Genomic DNA, 17,722 nt, shown 5'->3' on the forward strand with positions numbered 1-17,722 from the left:
TCTCGAATTGCAAACAGTGATTGAGAATACAATGTGGCTAAACTGTGAAAATATTACGAGAGTTTATGGTTGAGGGGTATAATTTAGTAATCTAGGATTCTGTTGTGCGAGAGAAAGTGAGAAGTTGTCAGAAGGAAACACCAAACTCCTTCTGATTTAATTTAATTTATGAATTTTACATTTACATGAAACAAGTGCTATCCACCCTCAGGACTGCCCTCCAGATGCTGGCGATTTCCGTGCCCAACAGTGCTCAGCTCACGCAGATGTCCGATACCAGGGTCAGTACCACGAGTGGCTACCGGTGTACAATGACCCGGACAACCCCTGTGCTCTCAAGTGCAAAGCAAAGGGCTCAGGCCTTTTGGTGGAGCTGGCTCCAAAGGTGCTGGATGGGACGCGCTGCTACACCGAGTCCTTGGACATGTGCATCAGTGGAGTCTGTCAGGTTAGAGGAAGACTCACAGAGCTGTATTATTTCTGTCAACAAGAAGTATATATTTATTTTCTTGATTTATCTATTGTTGAAATCAAAACTGCTTCTTGTAGACTCGCAATACTGTGGAGACAAAATATAAAAATAACCTACTACTCACGCTTAATATCTAGCTCTCTGCCTCAGTCTTTGGACGTTTGTGGAGTCCCAAAAGAGACTTCTCAGAAACCCCCAAAATTTGATTTAGATCCATTTTTATTAAGAAAATATGAAACATGCATCTTCCAGAGTACAGTCTCATAGCGATGTGTTGTGAACAGCCACAAGCTGTTGACGGCAGTCTAAAAGACAAGGACAAATATACAATCCATATACAAGTTAATTATGCAGTTAGATAGTTTTAAAGATTTCAAGTAACGAAACATAAAACCATCTGGCACTGGCAGAACCACACTTTAAGAATCTGAGACATCTTTCTTGAAATGATCATATTTAATACATCAATCATACATTTAAAGATTTTAGACTCAGAGGAGTAAATCAATAAAGCAAAAGCCGTTCACAGCAGGATGACCTATGCTAACATTTGTGCCATCTGCTTTACAGATGAATACCCAATGAGAACAATATTTGAGATTTGACTGACAGTCCAGGAAATGGTTTACAATGCATTTTTTCCCGGTTGAATGGAATTACGTCCCAAGGCATTGTACGTGCACAGACACTCGGGGATTTTAATACGACTTCTTACCATGCTTAGAATCACACTGTGGTTTTGGTTTCGTCTTACCTACAAAAAATGCAAAAAAACGCCATCAATCAACCACGGATGGTTGCAGTTAATGAATGTTTGATAGAAAACACAGGAAATGTTTTTTTGGAATAGACCATGATCGTCTCAAAGGGGGATGTTTCATGTTATCTTGGAAATACAAACAATAGATTTGGTACGAATATGGAAGAAATCAGAAGGTCGTTTGGAACATTTGATTATAGCATTCATGTGGTATGAGAAAAAGTAATTTTCTTCGATAAACAAGATTTTAAGGGAATCGACATAAATGCTTATACTCGTATTTTTACTACTTTTATTTATTTGTTCTGTTCTGTTTTCGCAGAACATTTTTTATTTGTGATCTTTTCTGTATGATTTAGGAGAGCAAATGGGTATTTATTGTTTTCATTGGATTATAGTTTGAATTATTCATCATGTAGGCATATTTAGTGGATGACAGTTTGTATATATTACTGTGTATTCTGGCATTAACCAGGTTGCTGTGCAAGTCAGGGGTGTTATTTCGATTGTTTAGTTCTCCCTGTGTGTTACAGATTGTTGGTTGTGATCATGAGTTGGGGAGCACAGCAAAAGAGGACAACTGCGGCGTCTGCAATGGTGATGGCTCGTCCTGCAGACTGGTGCGAGGACACTACAAATCCCAACATGCTTCAGGAAAAAGTAAAGAATCTTTACTCTGTTTTAACTCAAAAAACTATTGCATTTTCAGTCTAGTTAAGCAGTTGTGTACTGGCTTCTGTGGCTCTTTAGGGGCTTTGTCACGTTACAAAATAGCCCTGATGTCATCAGATTTATCTCAGGCTTGGGCTTGGTAACATCAAAACTGAAACTGAGAGCCTGCCTTACAAAGCAGGGCCATGAAGTCAACAAGATGTGATTTATGAAACTGGAAAGCTCCAATAGAAAACCCCTGAGTCATTGGAAATGTTGGATCCGGAGATTTGGCGGAGGCTTGTACCAGGGACTAAAAGTCAGATGTCTCATTCTTGATCCTGACCATTTGTTTTGGGGCGTACAATAGTAAATGGCCATATTGACCCTTTAGTTATCCATTATTGACGTTTTGTGGTCATTATTTGTATTCAGCGTATGTTCTAATTGTCTTTGTATTGTGTGATTACATTGACTTAGTCACATTTGATTGTACTGATTACATACTTAATGTTTCTCTCTCTCTGTCTGTTTGTTCGTCTTACTCAAGCTGAGGACACAGTTGTCGTCATCCCCTTTAAGAGTCGTCACGTGCGTCTAGTCCTGAAAGGCCCGGATCACTTGTGTAAGTCCTGGTAGGTCCAGGGTGCCCTTCCATCCAAACCAGTTGAACATGATGTTTATATTTGGCTGTGCTTTTTGTATCACTAAATACTGTATATTAAACACAAATACTCTGCATGTGCTCTTTGAGTTTCACTGCAGGTCAAGTTAAGTTTTAGTGATGCAAAAAGTATGTTACTTTTTTTTTTATTACATAGGTTGAGAAGTTTTAAAAAGGACCTGGCAGTAAATGCTGTAACTTAATATGAGAAAGTAGATTTTTATACTTGCAAGACCTTCCTAACAATCTATCATTAACCTTTTATTCCTGATAATAGCCAAATATATTACATTTTGGGCTCTTGCATGAAGACTGGATTTAAAAGTACTGTAGCTCACAGCAGAATAACCAGAAGAGGTATTTATTTCTTCCCTTGCTCTGGCTCTGAGGGGATGTAAAAGCTCCCAGCAAATATCACTGATGTCAAAGTACTGGCATCAAATTCCCCCACTGGATCAAATCTATAACAAATATTCCATCTCTGTACCTATCCTTTGCTCCATGGTTAGTTTACAGATCGTTTCCTAAGCTAGGCCAAAAGCACTTCTTTTTCTGAATGGACAGGTTTTTCATTAAATATTTTTCTATTTGGCCAAGGGCACTTAAATTGTAACCATCTGTCGGCAGACGATGACTGCTGCCGGTTACTGCTAGTTCCTGTGTTTCCCTGTTGTTTTTGTTTAAATGTCCGCACTGGAATCACACAAGACCCTGTTAGGCCAGGGTTGAAGTGAGGTCAAACAGTGAAAAAAGCTCACTGCAGTGCTGGGGTGCTCAGAGACCTATGTGTAACTCCTGGCAGTGCCAAAGTGAGTCCCATTGCCTCCAAACACAACAGCCAGCATGTGTTCTTATTGTAACCGGATCTGACTGAAGGTGTGTGTCAAAGGGTCAATGATAAATGAATACATTCTGAGAATCGTAACACTTAAATCAGACTTCCTTTTATTTGTTTTGTTTAGTACTGTAAGGTGATACAATAATTATGAAGAATGTAGACAAGGAGTGATAATTATGATATATCAACAAGAAACTCACTGTTTATGATACATATTGTGGTACAATCTGTATTTTTGGCATCGGTTTCCTCATTTTGCCTGTATCGTGTCTGTGATGTGTTCATGTGCTCTAGTTATCTTTTTTTTCTTCTCTCTTTAGACGTGGAGAGTAAGACTCTACAAGGAGTGAAAGATGAACTAGTCTTGGATAAATCAGGGCAGTACCACCTGGAGAACACGACCTTGGACTTCCAGAAACTTTCCGATAAGGAAGTCCTGAGAATCACTGGACCTCTAGGTGCTGATTTCACAATCAAAGTAAGAGCTAATATTATATAGCATTTCAATTCAGGTGACTTGAAGCTGCATTAATTACATTGTGTCAATTTAGACTAATTGTAATGTAAAACAGGTCACTCATAGTGACAAACCCATGAAATATCACCCGACACTACAGTTTTCTCAGCTCTACGAAGCGTTTTAGCGTCTTTTAGCTAATTGTTTTGCTTTACAGCTTTTAACTTGACTATTTTAGTTCAGTTTCATGGCTCTTATCAACTTCTTTTCCAGCCACAACAGGCAACTGTTTCAAGTGAAAAAGCTCTGATAATCCCACTGTATGCTAACTGACTGTTTAGCACCAAACGACTGGTAGAGAAATTAGCGACCAGCTAGAGCATTTAGCAGCTAAAGAGCCAAATATTTCCAGATTGGTAAAAATGTTTGCTGAGTATGTCAATTCTGGAGTAGTCTGTTCCACTACCCCAAAGTGGTGGGAAAATAATTTATAGTGCTATAAAAAACATTTCAGGTGAGCAAATTGACGACTGTAGCGACTTTCTCATCAAGTAGCTGAACCTAAAAGTCTTCAGAATGGGATCATTAAAAAAGGACGCTGCGAGTTAAGCTTTTTTCTGAACCAAACAGCTTCGTTCTACCGATGACATCACTGCATTGTGGTTGCATTTTCCGCTGTTAAACTCAAAACTGTAATTTTAGCAATACAAAGCTTTGAAAACAGTGTACCCCTGCCAAACTGGCCTTAGATAAGATTCTTATTTCCATGAACTCTGTGTGAACTCCTCGTGTCATAGAGAGTTCAAAGCAGATTTGATTTTGTATGTTTAGATATTGGAGAAGTGTGAGCCACTTAAATATGAAATGCAAACATTTTTTTGTTTCACTTGCTCTCTTGGAAGGGGCAACATGCTTTGAAGGCAATGTGTCATGTAATGATAACAATAGCTTGTAACTCCAAAACTGGTGGTTTGTTTCGGCTTATTGATGCCAAGTGATTTCATGGCTTCAGCTGCCACACTCCGTACAGCTCCACGGTGTAAATGCCCCTTGACGAAACCTGTATTTGATGCTTGGTGGACATTGTAAAGTGAAGGCTTTGAGAATTGTAAAACATACAATCATCAAATATCAAATGTTTACTTTCCAATGCCATGTAACGATGACTACAACATCTCTGATTCCTCTCTCCCACAAAACACACATACAATTTTAGACTATGGCCAGTGAGTGGACATAAAAAATTATACATGTCATGGACGGGGAAATGCCAGTGAAAACTTCCCCCCTCATAAACACACATCAGGATCACACAATAAATAGGAATTCAGGAGACAGAAATCTGAGAAGCTATAAATGCATAATTTTCTAATCTGTTACGAGGCAGACAGCCAATTCCTATCGCAGTGCTGGAAAAGTTTGGACAAATGGAAAAGGATATTAAAAAGTTGCCAGACAGTCTTTCCACTGTAAACACATGCATGTGAATGAGTGGCAGAGGAGTCTTTGGGCATTTCTTTAATATGGTTGAGATGTAAAGTTAACTGATTGCTGAAATGTTTATGACACTTAACAAAATATCTTCCACAAATGCTCTTATAAAATGCACACACACACACATACACGCTAAACGTTTTACACACATGGCTTACTTCCCAACTTCTTTATTTTACTATAAACAAGTAAAGCACTTTTCCTGCTAGCAGCTGTGCTCAGCCTCTGAATGAACAATTGTCATTTTAGGTTACTGAGGGTCAAATTCCTCCACTGTCTGTCTTTTCTCATTAATGTTGCAGCTGACTTCCTCTCTGTCTGTCCCAATAAATACGCTAAACTGTTAAATGGCAAATATGCAATGTTTGTCTTTTCCTTTATATGAAAAAGAAACAAATTTATATATCAAAATAGATTGCGATTGTGAACAAACTTGCTATAATTTAATCTTTGTTACCTTTGTTCCTCCAAGATTAGAATGAAGTTTTGAATGTTTTGATTTTTCCAACTACTGAAACTGCAGTTTCTCAGAAAACAATCTGAAGACACAAAGTTGAAAACTCATTTTGACATTTTGCAGTCTATATATCTGTATTAACTCAGACATGGTATTTATTGTAGGCCAGTAACTTAAGCTCTGGTCATTATTCCATTCCCTAGCAATACATGACCAACACCCAGTCTATTCTATATGGGCAGTGTCTCTAATGGGGTCCCACTTAAAAAAAAGTAGTCATTTAATATCTCCACTGGCAGGAGTGGTGATGGTTTTCTGGTCCAGTGTGCAAAACCAAAGCAAATAGTTTTGCAAATCATGAATTACTTGAAGTAAATTGTGAATATTTACATCTGCAGACAAGGTCAGCTTTCTTACTGTGACTGGGTTGTGTCTAACCACTAATCTTTGTGAATGAAATAATGGTAGTCCCATTGAAATATTAGAGAATGTTTGAATCTCCAAATTGTCCTAAACGTTTATGTGATTAAGTGACTTAAATGATTACTCTACAGGTATAAACTGACTAGCTGTCCATATTTTTGGAGGAAACAGTATCTTTGAATGTTGGAGGGCTCATTTACAGATATTTCATTTCTTTCCTTGAAGTCTTGGCTGCGTTGGTCACTAGAGTGTAGAAAAACATTATGCGTCCAACAAGCTCAGCTGTGGTTCAGGTTCAGGTTTAAATGATGCAGCTGTTTGCTAAGTTGAACCGGATTGCTTTGTCAAAACAAGCACAGTTTCAAGTCATGTTAGGTTTTTATGGCTTATGTTAGCAAAGAATAGTCAAAGACGCCTATTACAGTTCTCCTGACCTCCTATCCATATACTACGTCCATCAATGATTGGTGGTACAGTGTGTATGCAAACAATGAGCTCAGAGCGTTCATCATCCTTTAGGATTTTTTTAACAAAATGGAATGAAATTTTAATACAAAATAGATGAAAATAATTTGATGGCCCTGAACACTGTGTCTGTAGGTGCAGTTTGCCAGTGGAGCAGACAGTGTGGTCCAGTACATCTACTACCAGCCCATCATCCACCGCTGGAGAGAGACTGACTTCTTCCCTTGCTCTGTCACATGTGGTGGAGGTAAATATAACTTAATAGACAGTGTTACCCTTTGTCCCCATGTCATTTCTTTTGGGATATATTTGACTTTTCTTTGTCTACAGGGTACCAGTTAACCTCAGCAGAGTGCTTCGACCTACGAAGTGGTCGTGTGGTTGTGGACCAGTATTGCCATTATTACCCGGAAAACATCAAGCCTAAACCTAAACTCCAGGAGTGCAACATGGACCCCTGTCTGGCCAGGTTAGAAAGCAGACTTCTGGTGGGATTAAAGTGGGCTGAATACTTATTTTTTTTTAGCAGTGATCAGTTACAAGTTAAAGAGAATAAGAGAGGCGAACAGATCTCAACTGCTAACTTGTTGTTTTCCCCAGACAGTGTAATTTTACTGTAGATGTTAATGATGTGTGAGCTGCTCTTTGCATGATCAGAAATCTTAATTTTCTTCAATGATTCTGCTTTTTAGTGACGGCTACAAGCAAATTATGCCCTATGACCTCTACCACCCCCTGCCTCGGTATGTCCTCTCAACTTCTGCAAGATCAAATTTTGACAAAAAGCAAATTCTGACATTTATCAATCTATATACATCAGTCATTCATAACTTTTTGGCCCTTCCATTGTCAGATGGGAGAGCAGTCCCTGGACGGCCTGCTCTACTTCCTGCGGCGGGGGTATCCAGAGTCGCTCAGTATCCTGTGTGGAGGAAGACATGCAGGGAGTCATCACCCCTACTGAGGAGTGGAAGTGTCTCTACTCCCCCAAGACAGCTATTCTGCAGCCCTGCAACACCTTCGATTGCCCCACCTGGCTGGCACAGGAGTGGTCACCTGTAGGTGTCTTTCATTATTCAGTTTTTTATCATTTTAATATTTATCTGTTTCTATACATTAAAAAGATAATATAAAGACATGCTGAACACAAATTGCTAAACCTGTTCTCTTGTTATCTTCTGTAAAGCATCAAAAAATTCAAAGCATAGAGAAAGTTCAGCTAAAATGCCTCGTAACCAAATATAAATAGATGTTTCTTTGTGTTCAGTAACTGTTGCCACCTGGGAAGTCAAATATGAGCAAATGGCTTATTTGTCTTCATAGTCTGTGAATCGCCACAGTGGGTCTTAATTAATCTGTGGAGTTGGAAGAAATTAAAAAACATGATTAATCCTCTCAGGGTGAAACAAAAATATAACCAAATGGTCTGACCTGTGATTCTGTCATCTCTTCAGATGTCAAGCTGTGTTTCCAGCATGACAGGAACGCTTGCAACTACTTAAGTTAAAACACAACCTTCTTATGTGATTAAGAGTAGCAGTGTGAGTGTCCTTCACCACCTATGCCCTTGAACACACCATCCAAAATATACAAAACTTTAATTAAAACCCTCAAATCAACAGCACATATGGAGTCCTTTAACTCTGTGGCATATAAATCCAGGCTATTGGGATGGTACATCTGAATCAATCTAACCCTCCTGGTTAGCTTACTTATTTGGCAGAGTTGCCATCTCATTAATCAATCATAAATGTCCCACACAACTTTCTCAGGGGGATTTTTTAACCTCACCAGCCATACAAGCACATGTAGAGGCCCAGAGAGCCAGATTTGTGGCCTCCTAAAAACCTGGGACACTGTTTACCTAGCACATTCTTCCTTGTGAACTTGCCTATAAATGCTTGTTTTGGCAGAGGATACACAAAGTTCACCCCTGAGCTGAGAGCTGCAGGGATTTTGGAAGCTCTATTTCTTTACTTCCCTTGAGTCAAAGGCTAAGACTTTCTGTCAAACACAAGCAAAAGGATGTGACCATGAGAACGAGTCTCATCAGATTAGTCAACATTATCTGCACTTGAAAATAATCAGTCAATCAGAAATTAATAGACTGTTCTTGTCACCACCAGTGCACGGTGACCTGCGGTCAGGGTCTGCGCTACAGGGTGGTGTTATGCATCGATCACAGAGGTCTCCATGCTGGAGGTTGCAACCCCACAACCAAACCCCACATCAAGGAGGAGTGCCTGGTGACTGTGCCCTGCTACAAGTCCATAGGTGGGTTAATATGTTTATTTTTGTCATGACTTAACCAACAAAGTTGTACTCAATTCTTAAATAAAACTAAGTATTTTTCTTTTTCTCCTGTGTCATTTGCTCCAGATACATTACCTGTAGAGGCGAAACCTCTGTGGCATAAGCAGGCCATAGAGTTGGAAGAGGAGATCGTTGTGACTGAGGAGCCAACGTGAGTACCAACCACATACAATCAGGCATGAAGATATGTGCAGAGAAATATTTGTGTTGCTTTCTATTCTATTGAAAGCAAATAAGAAGGAACTGGAACTTGAGCTTTAATTATTTCATTCTACTATTCAGCTGTATTCCCACACTGCACTTTAATCATATACTTTAAGCCTTGAAGCCAAAAACATTTTGGCATACAGACATTGTCTCCACAAATCTGTGCAGTTTTTCTGAATCCTAATCCAGCCTTCACTGAGATCACATAGCCTGTTTGGAACTGTAATTTATGGTCAGAGGTAAATGTTGAAGCCATCACAGGTGTTTGGTCTTTACAGTAAATTAGTTCAAGATATTAAAGGCTCTCAGGGTTCACAACCCGGAAAAAAGAAGGGGAAATTTACAACAATCAATTTACCTGGAGGTGAAATTGAAGTTGACAGGGCCAGGTGCTGCCATGGAATCTCCAGTATCGTGGCTGTATTCATATCAATAGCCATTTTCATCAACTTAAAGTCAAAATGTGCACCTGTAGCCCACATCTATTTCCGACACTTGTCAAAATACAGTATGAAACACTTTGAGTGCATGTCTCCTAATGCCAAACGTTTGTCAGACATGGTGGCAAAACAGATTTGTCAAGTAAACAAGTACAGAAGAATCTCCTGCCTGCATCGTATGCATTGTTCATCCTTGTTGAAGTTAGATGTTTGACGCTGTTACACATCAGTGAATGTGTACATTGTCAAGTCTAAGCAATGAATATGGAGGTTATTTAAGGTAGAAGGGGAGGCAGAAGGTGAAAGAGAAAACATATTTTTGGAAACCATCGGACTGTCACTGGCTACCAGCATTACCTCAGCAAGCCCGCAGATGTTCCAGATGTTCTTGTCCCACATATCAATTGACTAATAAAGGCTGTCCTCTGAAGATGGACAATGTTTGGACTCTGCCCAGTGTCTTGCATGACTTGTATTAGCGACCATGTTAGCCAGTTCAAAACATCTGTTACTTTGACTTATCTTTGGAGGGAAAGAGGGGGAGAGAAAGGCAGAGAAATGCCAAAACATATGATTATGCTCTATTGCAAAAAAAGCATGTCTTTCCTCCAAAAGCACATAAATATCTGTGTATAATATACCTTCATTCACAAGCCAACAACAATATCTGCCTACCATATGGGGCCAGGTTACGGATGTGAGGACGGAGAAGGAAATTCTTGTGTTAGACTTACTGCACCTCCATTGCCAGGCTTTATGCCTTCCCCCAACCACCGCTGTGCAACTGCTTGAAAAAATTAAACCCATATATGTTCCACAACTTGGCCAAGTTTTTTTTTTTCACCTTACCACCACCATGACTAAATAAAACATTTCCACTGATGGAAATTTAATTGATATGATTAAGAAGGGTCTTTGGCAGATATTACAAAAATGTGTTGTTTCCGTGCATGAATGAAATCAAGGTTGTTTTTGAACTGACAGATGTACTTAAACTATGCATGAAGATAAACATTTCTGTGGGTTTGCTTGTTGACTTCGTTGTTCGTGTTCCAAGGTGATTCAACTGTCGGTGATTCATTTGTTTGTCCTAAACACAATGAGTCCTTGAACACTCATAAAAAGCCAACTTTGCTGTAATTATGAGCTCTTTATTGAGGCATGTTATAAAACACCGGGGTGCTTTTGTGTTGTGGTCAGACAACTTAACTAAGGCAGACAGCTGCACATTGGTGCTGCCTGCTAAGACGGATTCTACCTCTATGGTATACATTTTGACTAAAGACATGCTTCAGGAAACTCCAAAACTTAATCAGTTATAAAGTGAGCTATAAATATAAGTTATATAATTTAGTTATATAATGTAGTAATGTAGTCATAATGTAGGATGGTCACTGATATAGCTGAGCAACAGCATCACAGAAAACCACATTAGCACATTAATCAGTGATTGCCTTGTATTACCATTTATTAATCCATGATCACTGTTTCAAACTGCCCTCAGGTCTGTTTAAGTTCACTTTAGTGCCTGTTGGATTTTTTTAGTAGTTCGAAACTTAACCTATACAACCAGTGTTAATAAGGTTAAAGGGTTAACCTTTATTTAAAGTCTACAATATCCTACAACAGTACTTACGTGCCATTTTGTTAACTGAAACAAGTTTTTGGTTATTGTAACCATGATGCTCTGAAACTTCTTTCAGTAAAAGAGTCTGATGAACTGTCCTCAACCCTTTCACCCATGCTGAAATGAATTTTGTGTATGCAGTGGGTTTATTTTTAGTCAAAAATCTGGATGGTTATGTAAAGATAAAAAATGTGGGTATCAGGTGCACAATGTGGTATGAATTCCGTTTTTTCTTATTAATTCTGTATTTCATTATGAAAATTACAAGAACTGATAATAAAAACAAGAGAAAACATCAAACTACTTCTTAGTCACCAGATTTAAACATCGTTTAATCTTCATGGAAAATGTGGAAAACATCATGAACTAGATTTCACTTCCGTGATCCTTCAGTTTTTTATGTGCATTCCTCAGAAAGTTAGATTCACATTGATTGAGGGTGACAATTAAATCTGAAGCTCAAATGGGTTTCAATCATCTTTTTATCTCATGCTTCCCAGTTTTGGTATTTCATTTACACTTTTCCTAAAGCTAGTAAAAAGGGTGACAGTCCGATCTCTGGAGCCAAAGTCTCACCCAACTTTGACAGGCCTTCAGGCATTCACGAACACCAATGATCTTCAAGTATTTCCTCCTCTGATCCATTCTTTAAGATGAGGAAGGATGCGCATGAAAGCCGTTTATCCAAGAATGGCTGATCCTAATGCTTGACAGCTGTTCAATTAACTACAGCAGAACTGGATTTCAAAAATACTTAGTGACTTTATGAACTTAGCTGTAATGACTAAAATCTGTATAAAACAGGAAAATGCTAAAAATCTATGATTTGCTATCAAACTACTTTCCAGTCAGCACTGGCTGGTTTGGAGACAGTCCTTATCAAATCATGATGTAACTACATTTCCAAACCTGTTTGCATAGGCACTGTATATGAAGTGCAGACCACTGTTTTAATTCATACGTCTGTGATTAATCATCCCCACTGTGCTTTATCAAACATATTGTCTATCATCTTCAGCTTCATCCCTGGTCCCTGGCAGACGTGCAGCAGGACATGCGGTGCTGGGACCCAGCACAGGACCGTCAAGTGCCAGGTGTTGCTGTCCTTCTCTCAGACTGTGGCTGACCTGCCTGATGACGAGTGTGAGGGGGTCAAACCTGCTGCAAGCCAGCCCTGCTACCGTACTCCCTGCTCTGAAGTGTCTGGCCAAAGAAGAGAAGACGGAGAGGAGGAGGAGGGGGAGGAGGGCAAGGCACCTCAAAAAGAGGAACTGCATGACTGGGAGTATGAGGGCTTTACGGAGTGCTCAGAGAGTTGCGGTGGAGGTATGATTCATTACTGACCTCTCTAAAATGAGGCAGTAAAAATAGAAGTAGAAAGAACAGAAATGGGAAGTTGAAACGTTTACAAGACTAGGAATGTATAGCTATGCTAGCGACTCTGTGAGGCTGTACTTAGACACAGGAGCAATGCTTTTAGCTAAGTTCTAACATTAGTTTGCAGGTTGAGCTTGTTACCATGCTAAAATTTGCACTTCAAAAGTACAGCTGATGCCAATGGGAGGGTCATTAAAACTCCAATTAATCTTGAGGGAGATGTGAATATCAAAACCGAATATAATGACAATTCATCCAATAGTGGTGAAAATGATTCACACAAAAAACAAAAATGTCAGCAGTATCATCCTCTGGGGGCCGTGAATGTCATGGCAATCCATCCAAAAGTTGTTGAGGTATTTCAGTCTTCACCGAAGTGGTGAACCGACTGACATTACCATCCCTAGAGTCATGCTGTGATCTTGCATTAAACCAACAGCAGAACCATTTTTATGGTATAAATACTACAAGAATATTGCTTGTATTAAATGCATTGTAAATCCAGGAGGCAAACCTCACTTCATCCGTGTCATAGTTGCAATATTAAAACAAATGTGAAAAGTCACAGCAGTAAGCAGTGACCTTATGTCAGTGTATGACTAAAGCCATGCCAACGCTGGCTTTGAAGTAGGAGTAAGTTATATGATATTAGATGATAATGGATGGAATACGAAGTTTAACCTTAAAGGTCATACGTCACCAACTCTCACAGCGGCAGTGAATGCTGCGCCAGACAGAGACAGCTTTCTTAAACATTCTGCCAGCATGAGTTAAGGCCCACTTTAATCTCCCCACCTCCTTATCCAAGCTTGTATGCCTGCATTGTGTGTCTGTGTGTTAATGTCTGTACGAGTGTGCATGTTTAATTTAATTTCTGCACATGGGCGTAGGCTTTTGTCAATGTCTGTGAGTGTGTGTGTGTGCGTGCTTTACCCAAACCCAACAAACTCCCATTCGGGGATGATTACAGACCAGTATCAGATGTCACATACACACCCTGAGGGCTGCGCTCCTGTGGACCATCACACCACCGTGGCGTTTGAAGTGCCTGCTTCACTGTTATTGTCCCCAACATTAGAAGCAGACTCAGAGATTTATGTTACGTTGCCTTTAACATGACCTGACATCACACCCTTAAAGTTTATCCACAGTTCAGGCAAGAGCAGGCACTCATACTGTTTTGATGTTCATTGTGCCCCATTGGATACAGTGACTTGTTTTCATTTGCATAATATCTGGGTTACTTCATACATTGTGGTGTCTACTTGCAATATTCCGTGCTCTGATGATCTATGAAAAAGAGATGTTTAAAAAAACAAAATGTGTTTGTATTTAGCCATTTGTCCTAAGAAGATAAGAGAAATGTAAAGACAGGACAAGGAGCATGTGTATATTAACATTAGCATTATAGCTTGTGGTTTTTTTGGTCATCCCTTATGACTGCTCGATACTGTGCAATCCCAGGTGTGCAGGAAGCAGTGGTGATCTGTCTAAACAAGCAGACCAGGGAAGCAGCAGATGAGGGCCTGTGTGTGAGTTCCCGTCGACCCCCGCAACTTCTCCAGGACTGCAAAACTCAGCCCTGCCCACCCAGGTAAAAACCCGCAAATCAAGCCTATATCATCATCATTTAGAAAGTGTTTAAAATGGTTTGAGCATGAACACTAAAAATGACTTGATTGATGGGTGCAGTAAAGAATGAGGAGGAAATGTGTTTTTGGAAACGGCTTTGGCTGCATTCAAGAAGAAAATATTAAGTAAAAACAGGACTCGAATCTGGCTGCGCTCTCTATTAGTTTGCCAAGGCTGTAACCCAGCTAAATATGCAATATACAGAGCTGGGACATAGACATCCAATTTCCTAGAGCTCTGATGCATCTCTGGGCCTTAAACCTGCAACTACTTAACTTTCAGACAGATCAGAAAACACACATCACACTCATTGAATCAATTAATATCTACTAATCACTGTTTGTGTAAAAAAGAGATCCTTTTAATCCCCGACATTATCCCTCTCAACTTAAACCACTTGGGCCAATTAAATCACAATTTAAGCCACTTGGGTCCAAGTGATACTGAAGCAGAATGTCAGAGATGGATGGCTGTATCACTGAGAGCAGGAAATGAAGCCAGTGGGACAGCTTGTGGCACCTGGTCAGAATCAGACACAATAGGGATCAGATGTCCGTGGTAGCTATACCTAGTAGACTCAAATGTGAAGTTGTCCTTGGAAGAACTTCTCAATAATTTATGTTTTTTATTGGGTGTGTCAGTGCAGAAACATAGGAGGCCTACTGCTGCTGTAGATAGTGTTCCTTTTTGGTAAATTGCTGAAGGAATATTGCTGAAAAGGCCATCATTCATGAAAATCCCCCTTGAGAGCACGGATGTAGTCTTAAAATGTCATAGTTTGGCCTAAGATGACTTATAAAGAAAACTCATTAATTGTCTAAAATGGAATCAATAAATCTAAAGATTTTGAAACTTCTTTCATATAATTAGATGGATGTTTATTCCTGATGGCTGTGCTAAAAAGTCACCAGAACATTTTGATTCTGGGTATTCCTTGGACAATAAATATATCTATTAGTTTTTTATAATTTGTATAAAAAGGTGACTCTTTGACCAGAGAGTGGCTGTAAAGCAAGGCTCATTGAGTGTTAAAATAGAAAGAATTCATCCTCTGGGGTGCAGGAATGTGCTTAGTAAATGTAATGCTCCCATTTAGATTTCAGAATTTCAAGAGGAAAGATCAGCATTCATTTTCTTGGAACTATGACATTTCATGGAAATCTGGGCATGAGTTTTAAAGATACCCTGTCACAGACCAATGCTAGTCAAAGGAAACGTTTACCCTCATGGTGGCAAGACAAAAGGCCAAGGTTTTACGAAAATCATTGTGAATCCTCTGGGGACCATGGGTTACCCGTGTAATTTCAAGTTGACATAACTGAAATGTAACTATGATGCTATTGTAAGTAGGCTGCTATTGCAGCATTTTGGTTTTAAAAAAATTGCAAGTTTTAGTGAAAATTATTTTTAGTTTGTCCTTTTGGTATCAATTTGGAATACAGCAGATGAGCAATGTTTGAAATTAGAATCTGGAAACACAGCAGTATTTTGTGTTTTTTAACCCAGCACACATAAGTTTTCAAATTAAATACCTGAATTGCTAAACAGATTAATGGCATGTTGTTTAATATAACTGAGCCGTGGCTAAACGGTGAGTGGATTTTGCGGTAGGCCACACGTTTCAAGTTAACACCATGCGCAGTGTCGGTGCTCCACCGCTCACACTCTTGCCAGAAAACCCAGAGGCTTGCAGCCTGGCCTTGCCTGTTTTTCCAGGCCTTGAGTCTTGTTTTCAGGCACAACAAACGCTGTATTGGACTTGTTTCCTTTGGCCCTATGCTCCCTCCCAGAGGCCTCCTCACCCTCCCATATTAAGCTACACTCTTTGGATACTGTTCCCTTTGAAGAGAAACAGCCATAGGATTAGGCTCTGAGTATAGCACCGGTGCAGAAACGAGCTTCATTCCCAATTCTCCTCAGTCCCTTGACCCTTGAGTAAATATGAATAGTTTTGAAAAATCACCTAAAATCCAAAACTGCTAAAAGTGGATTAGTTGCCAATTTAGTCAAAGCCAAACCTTTTGGAATCCTTTTAAAGGTAAAGGACTAGTTTAATACAAACCATGTCAGTTTCAAGACAGGAGTAAAGGTGTCAAAATAGCTTTGATGCTGGATCGATCACTGTGTATACAATTGTGTTGGACAACAAAATGAATATTGGTTCATGTAGGTCATGCGAGTAAAAAAAGTAATGCCAGGGGGATTTCTCAAATATCACTAAATTCAGTGGGAGATTTAATGTAACTTTGCCAGGTTCCGGCCCCATGAATCACTCTTTTCGTTTTCACTTGTATTCACTTTCATGAATTTCTCTTTCATGAACTTACACATTCATGGAACTGCAAGAGTGTCCTCTCATGGGATCAAGAAAAAACAGCGAACACTGACTGAACTCCTCCTGACTGCACTTCTGTATAGATTGGATAACAGGCTGCATAGATATTTATATTTATATATATATATATATATATATATATATATATATATATACACACAGAATGAAGAATGGTTATTAATCATGGGATAATCTAGTTTAAGAGTTTAAATATAAACGGTCTAGCACAAAAAACTACATGCCCTTCTGTAAAATTCAAAACCAACCAACATGTGTCTGTATTAGCATATATCGATCATTTACCATTATATAATATTATTTACATTATATTTCACAGATGGGAAACAGGGGAGTGGAGTTCATGCTCTGCTTCCTGCGGGGTTGGTCTGATAACCCGCACTGTGGCTTGCACTCATCGGCCCTCTCGGGACAGCAACCGGACTGAAGTTTTGAGAGATGAAGACTGTCAGATCCCCAAGCCTAGCCCTGTCCAAGCCTGCAACCGCTTTGATTGCCCTCCTATGTGGGACACACGTGACTGGGGACAGGTAACAGGATGTTGACCAACATAAATGCTTGATCCCGTGATTGGACCTAAGTGATCTCTCACTAAAAGGAAATGGCACCTCTGTTTTTTTGTCGGTACAGTGCTCCCATAGCTGTGGTGGTGGAGTTCAAATGAGGCAGGTCTTGTGCAAACAGCGGTTGGCAGATGGCAGCATCCTGGAGCTGCCTGACACCTTTTGCCCTTCCAAGAGCCCTGCAAACCAGCAGCCCTGCGCCAAGCAGGAGTGTCCACCTCAATGGGTCACAACTGACTGGTCCCAGGTAGGCTTTTTCTCTACCTATTTACAGCAGTTCACATTCAATTTTTCTTGTGGGTCCGCTCATTTACATATTATGCAATGTAATTTCTTTGACTAGTGTTCAGTAACCTGTGGACATGGCGTACAGAGACTACAGTCAGTCTGCAAGAAACAAGAGGACGATGGGCGACACAGGACCGTTGACCCTGAGAACTGTTTCTTTATGGCCCTGCCCACCAGCACCCGCCCATGCTCCCTCAGGCTCTGTGAGAGTAAGAGGCCCTTTGTTTGGCTGTATTTTGTT

The 17,722-nt window shown here is 39.8% G+C and overlaps 2 protein-coding genes across 4 annotated transcripts in view; one reads left to right on the forward strand and one right to left on the reverse strand.

The window, feature by feature from the left end:
* The window catches only part of LOC128384274 (ADAMTS-like protein 1), a 93,308-nt gene that overhangs the window by 69,163 nt on the left and 6,423 nt on the right, over positions 1-17,722 (forward strand). For 2 of the 3 annotated variants that reach the window (XM_053343821.1, XM_053343822.1), the window contains exons 5-19: positions 212-448; positions 1,766-1,892; positions 2,434-2,508; positions 3,706-3,863; positions 6,817-6,928; positions 7,012-7,150; positions 7,374-7,424; positions 7,535-7,739; positions 8,808-8,955; positions 9,061-9,145; positions 12,287-12,594; positions 14,110-14,239; positions 16,950-17,160; positions 17,261-17,440; positions 17,537-17,690. In XM_053343821.1, coding sequence (XP_053199796.1) covers positions 212-448; positions 1,766-1,892; positions 2,434-2,508; positions 3,706-3,863; positions 6,817-6,928; positions 7,012-7,150; positions 7,374-7,424; positions 7,535-7,739; positions 8,808-8,955; positions 9,061-9,145; positions 12,287-12,594; positions 14,110-14,239; positions 16,950-17,160; positions 17,261-17,440; positions 17,537-17,690 — 2,320 coding nt within the window. Of the gene's footprint in view, positions 1-211; positions 449-1,765; positions 1,893-2,433; positions 2,509-3,705; positions 3,864-6,816; positions 6,929-7,011; positions 7,151-7,373; positions 7,425-7,534; positions 7,740-8,807; positions 8,956-9,060; positions 9,150-12,286; positions 12,595-14,109; positions 14,240-16,949; positions 17,161-17,260; positions 17,441-17,536; positions 17,691-17,722 lie in introns of those variants that run through there. The other variant, XM_053343823.1, reaches the window with a different exon arrangement.
* The window catches only part of rpl34 (ribosomal protein L34), a 199,708-nt gene continuing 186,529 nt past the window's right edge, over positions 4,544-17,722 (reverse strand). Inside the window, exon 6 of the mRNA XM_053343836.1 lies at positions 4,544-4,554. The gene's annotated coding sequence lies outside the window, so the exon portion shown is untranslated. The remainder of the gene's footprint in view (positions 4,555-17,722) is intronic.

Source organism: Scomber japonicus, chromosome 22, assembly GCF_027409825.1.
Source record: "Scomber japonicus isolate fScoJap1 chromosome 22, fScoJap1.pri, whole genome shotgun sequence".
Lineage (NCBI taxonomy): Eukaryota > Metazoa > Chordata > Actinopteri > Scombriformes > Scombridae > Scomber > Scomber japonicus.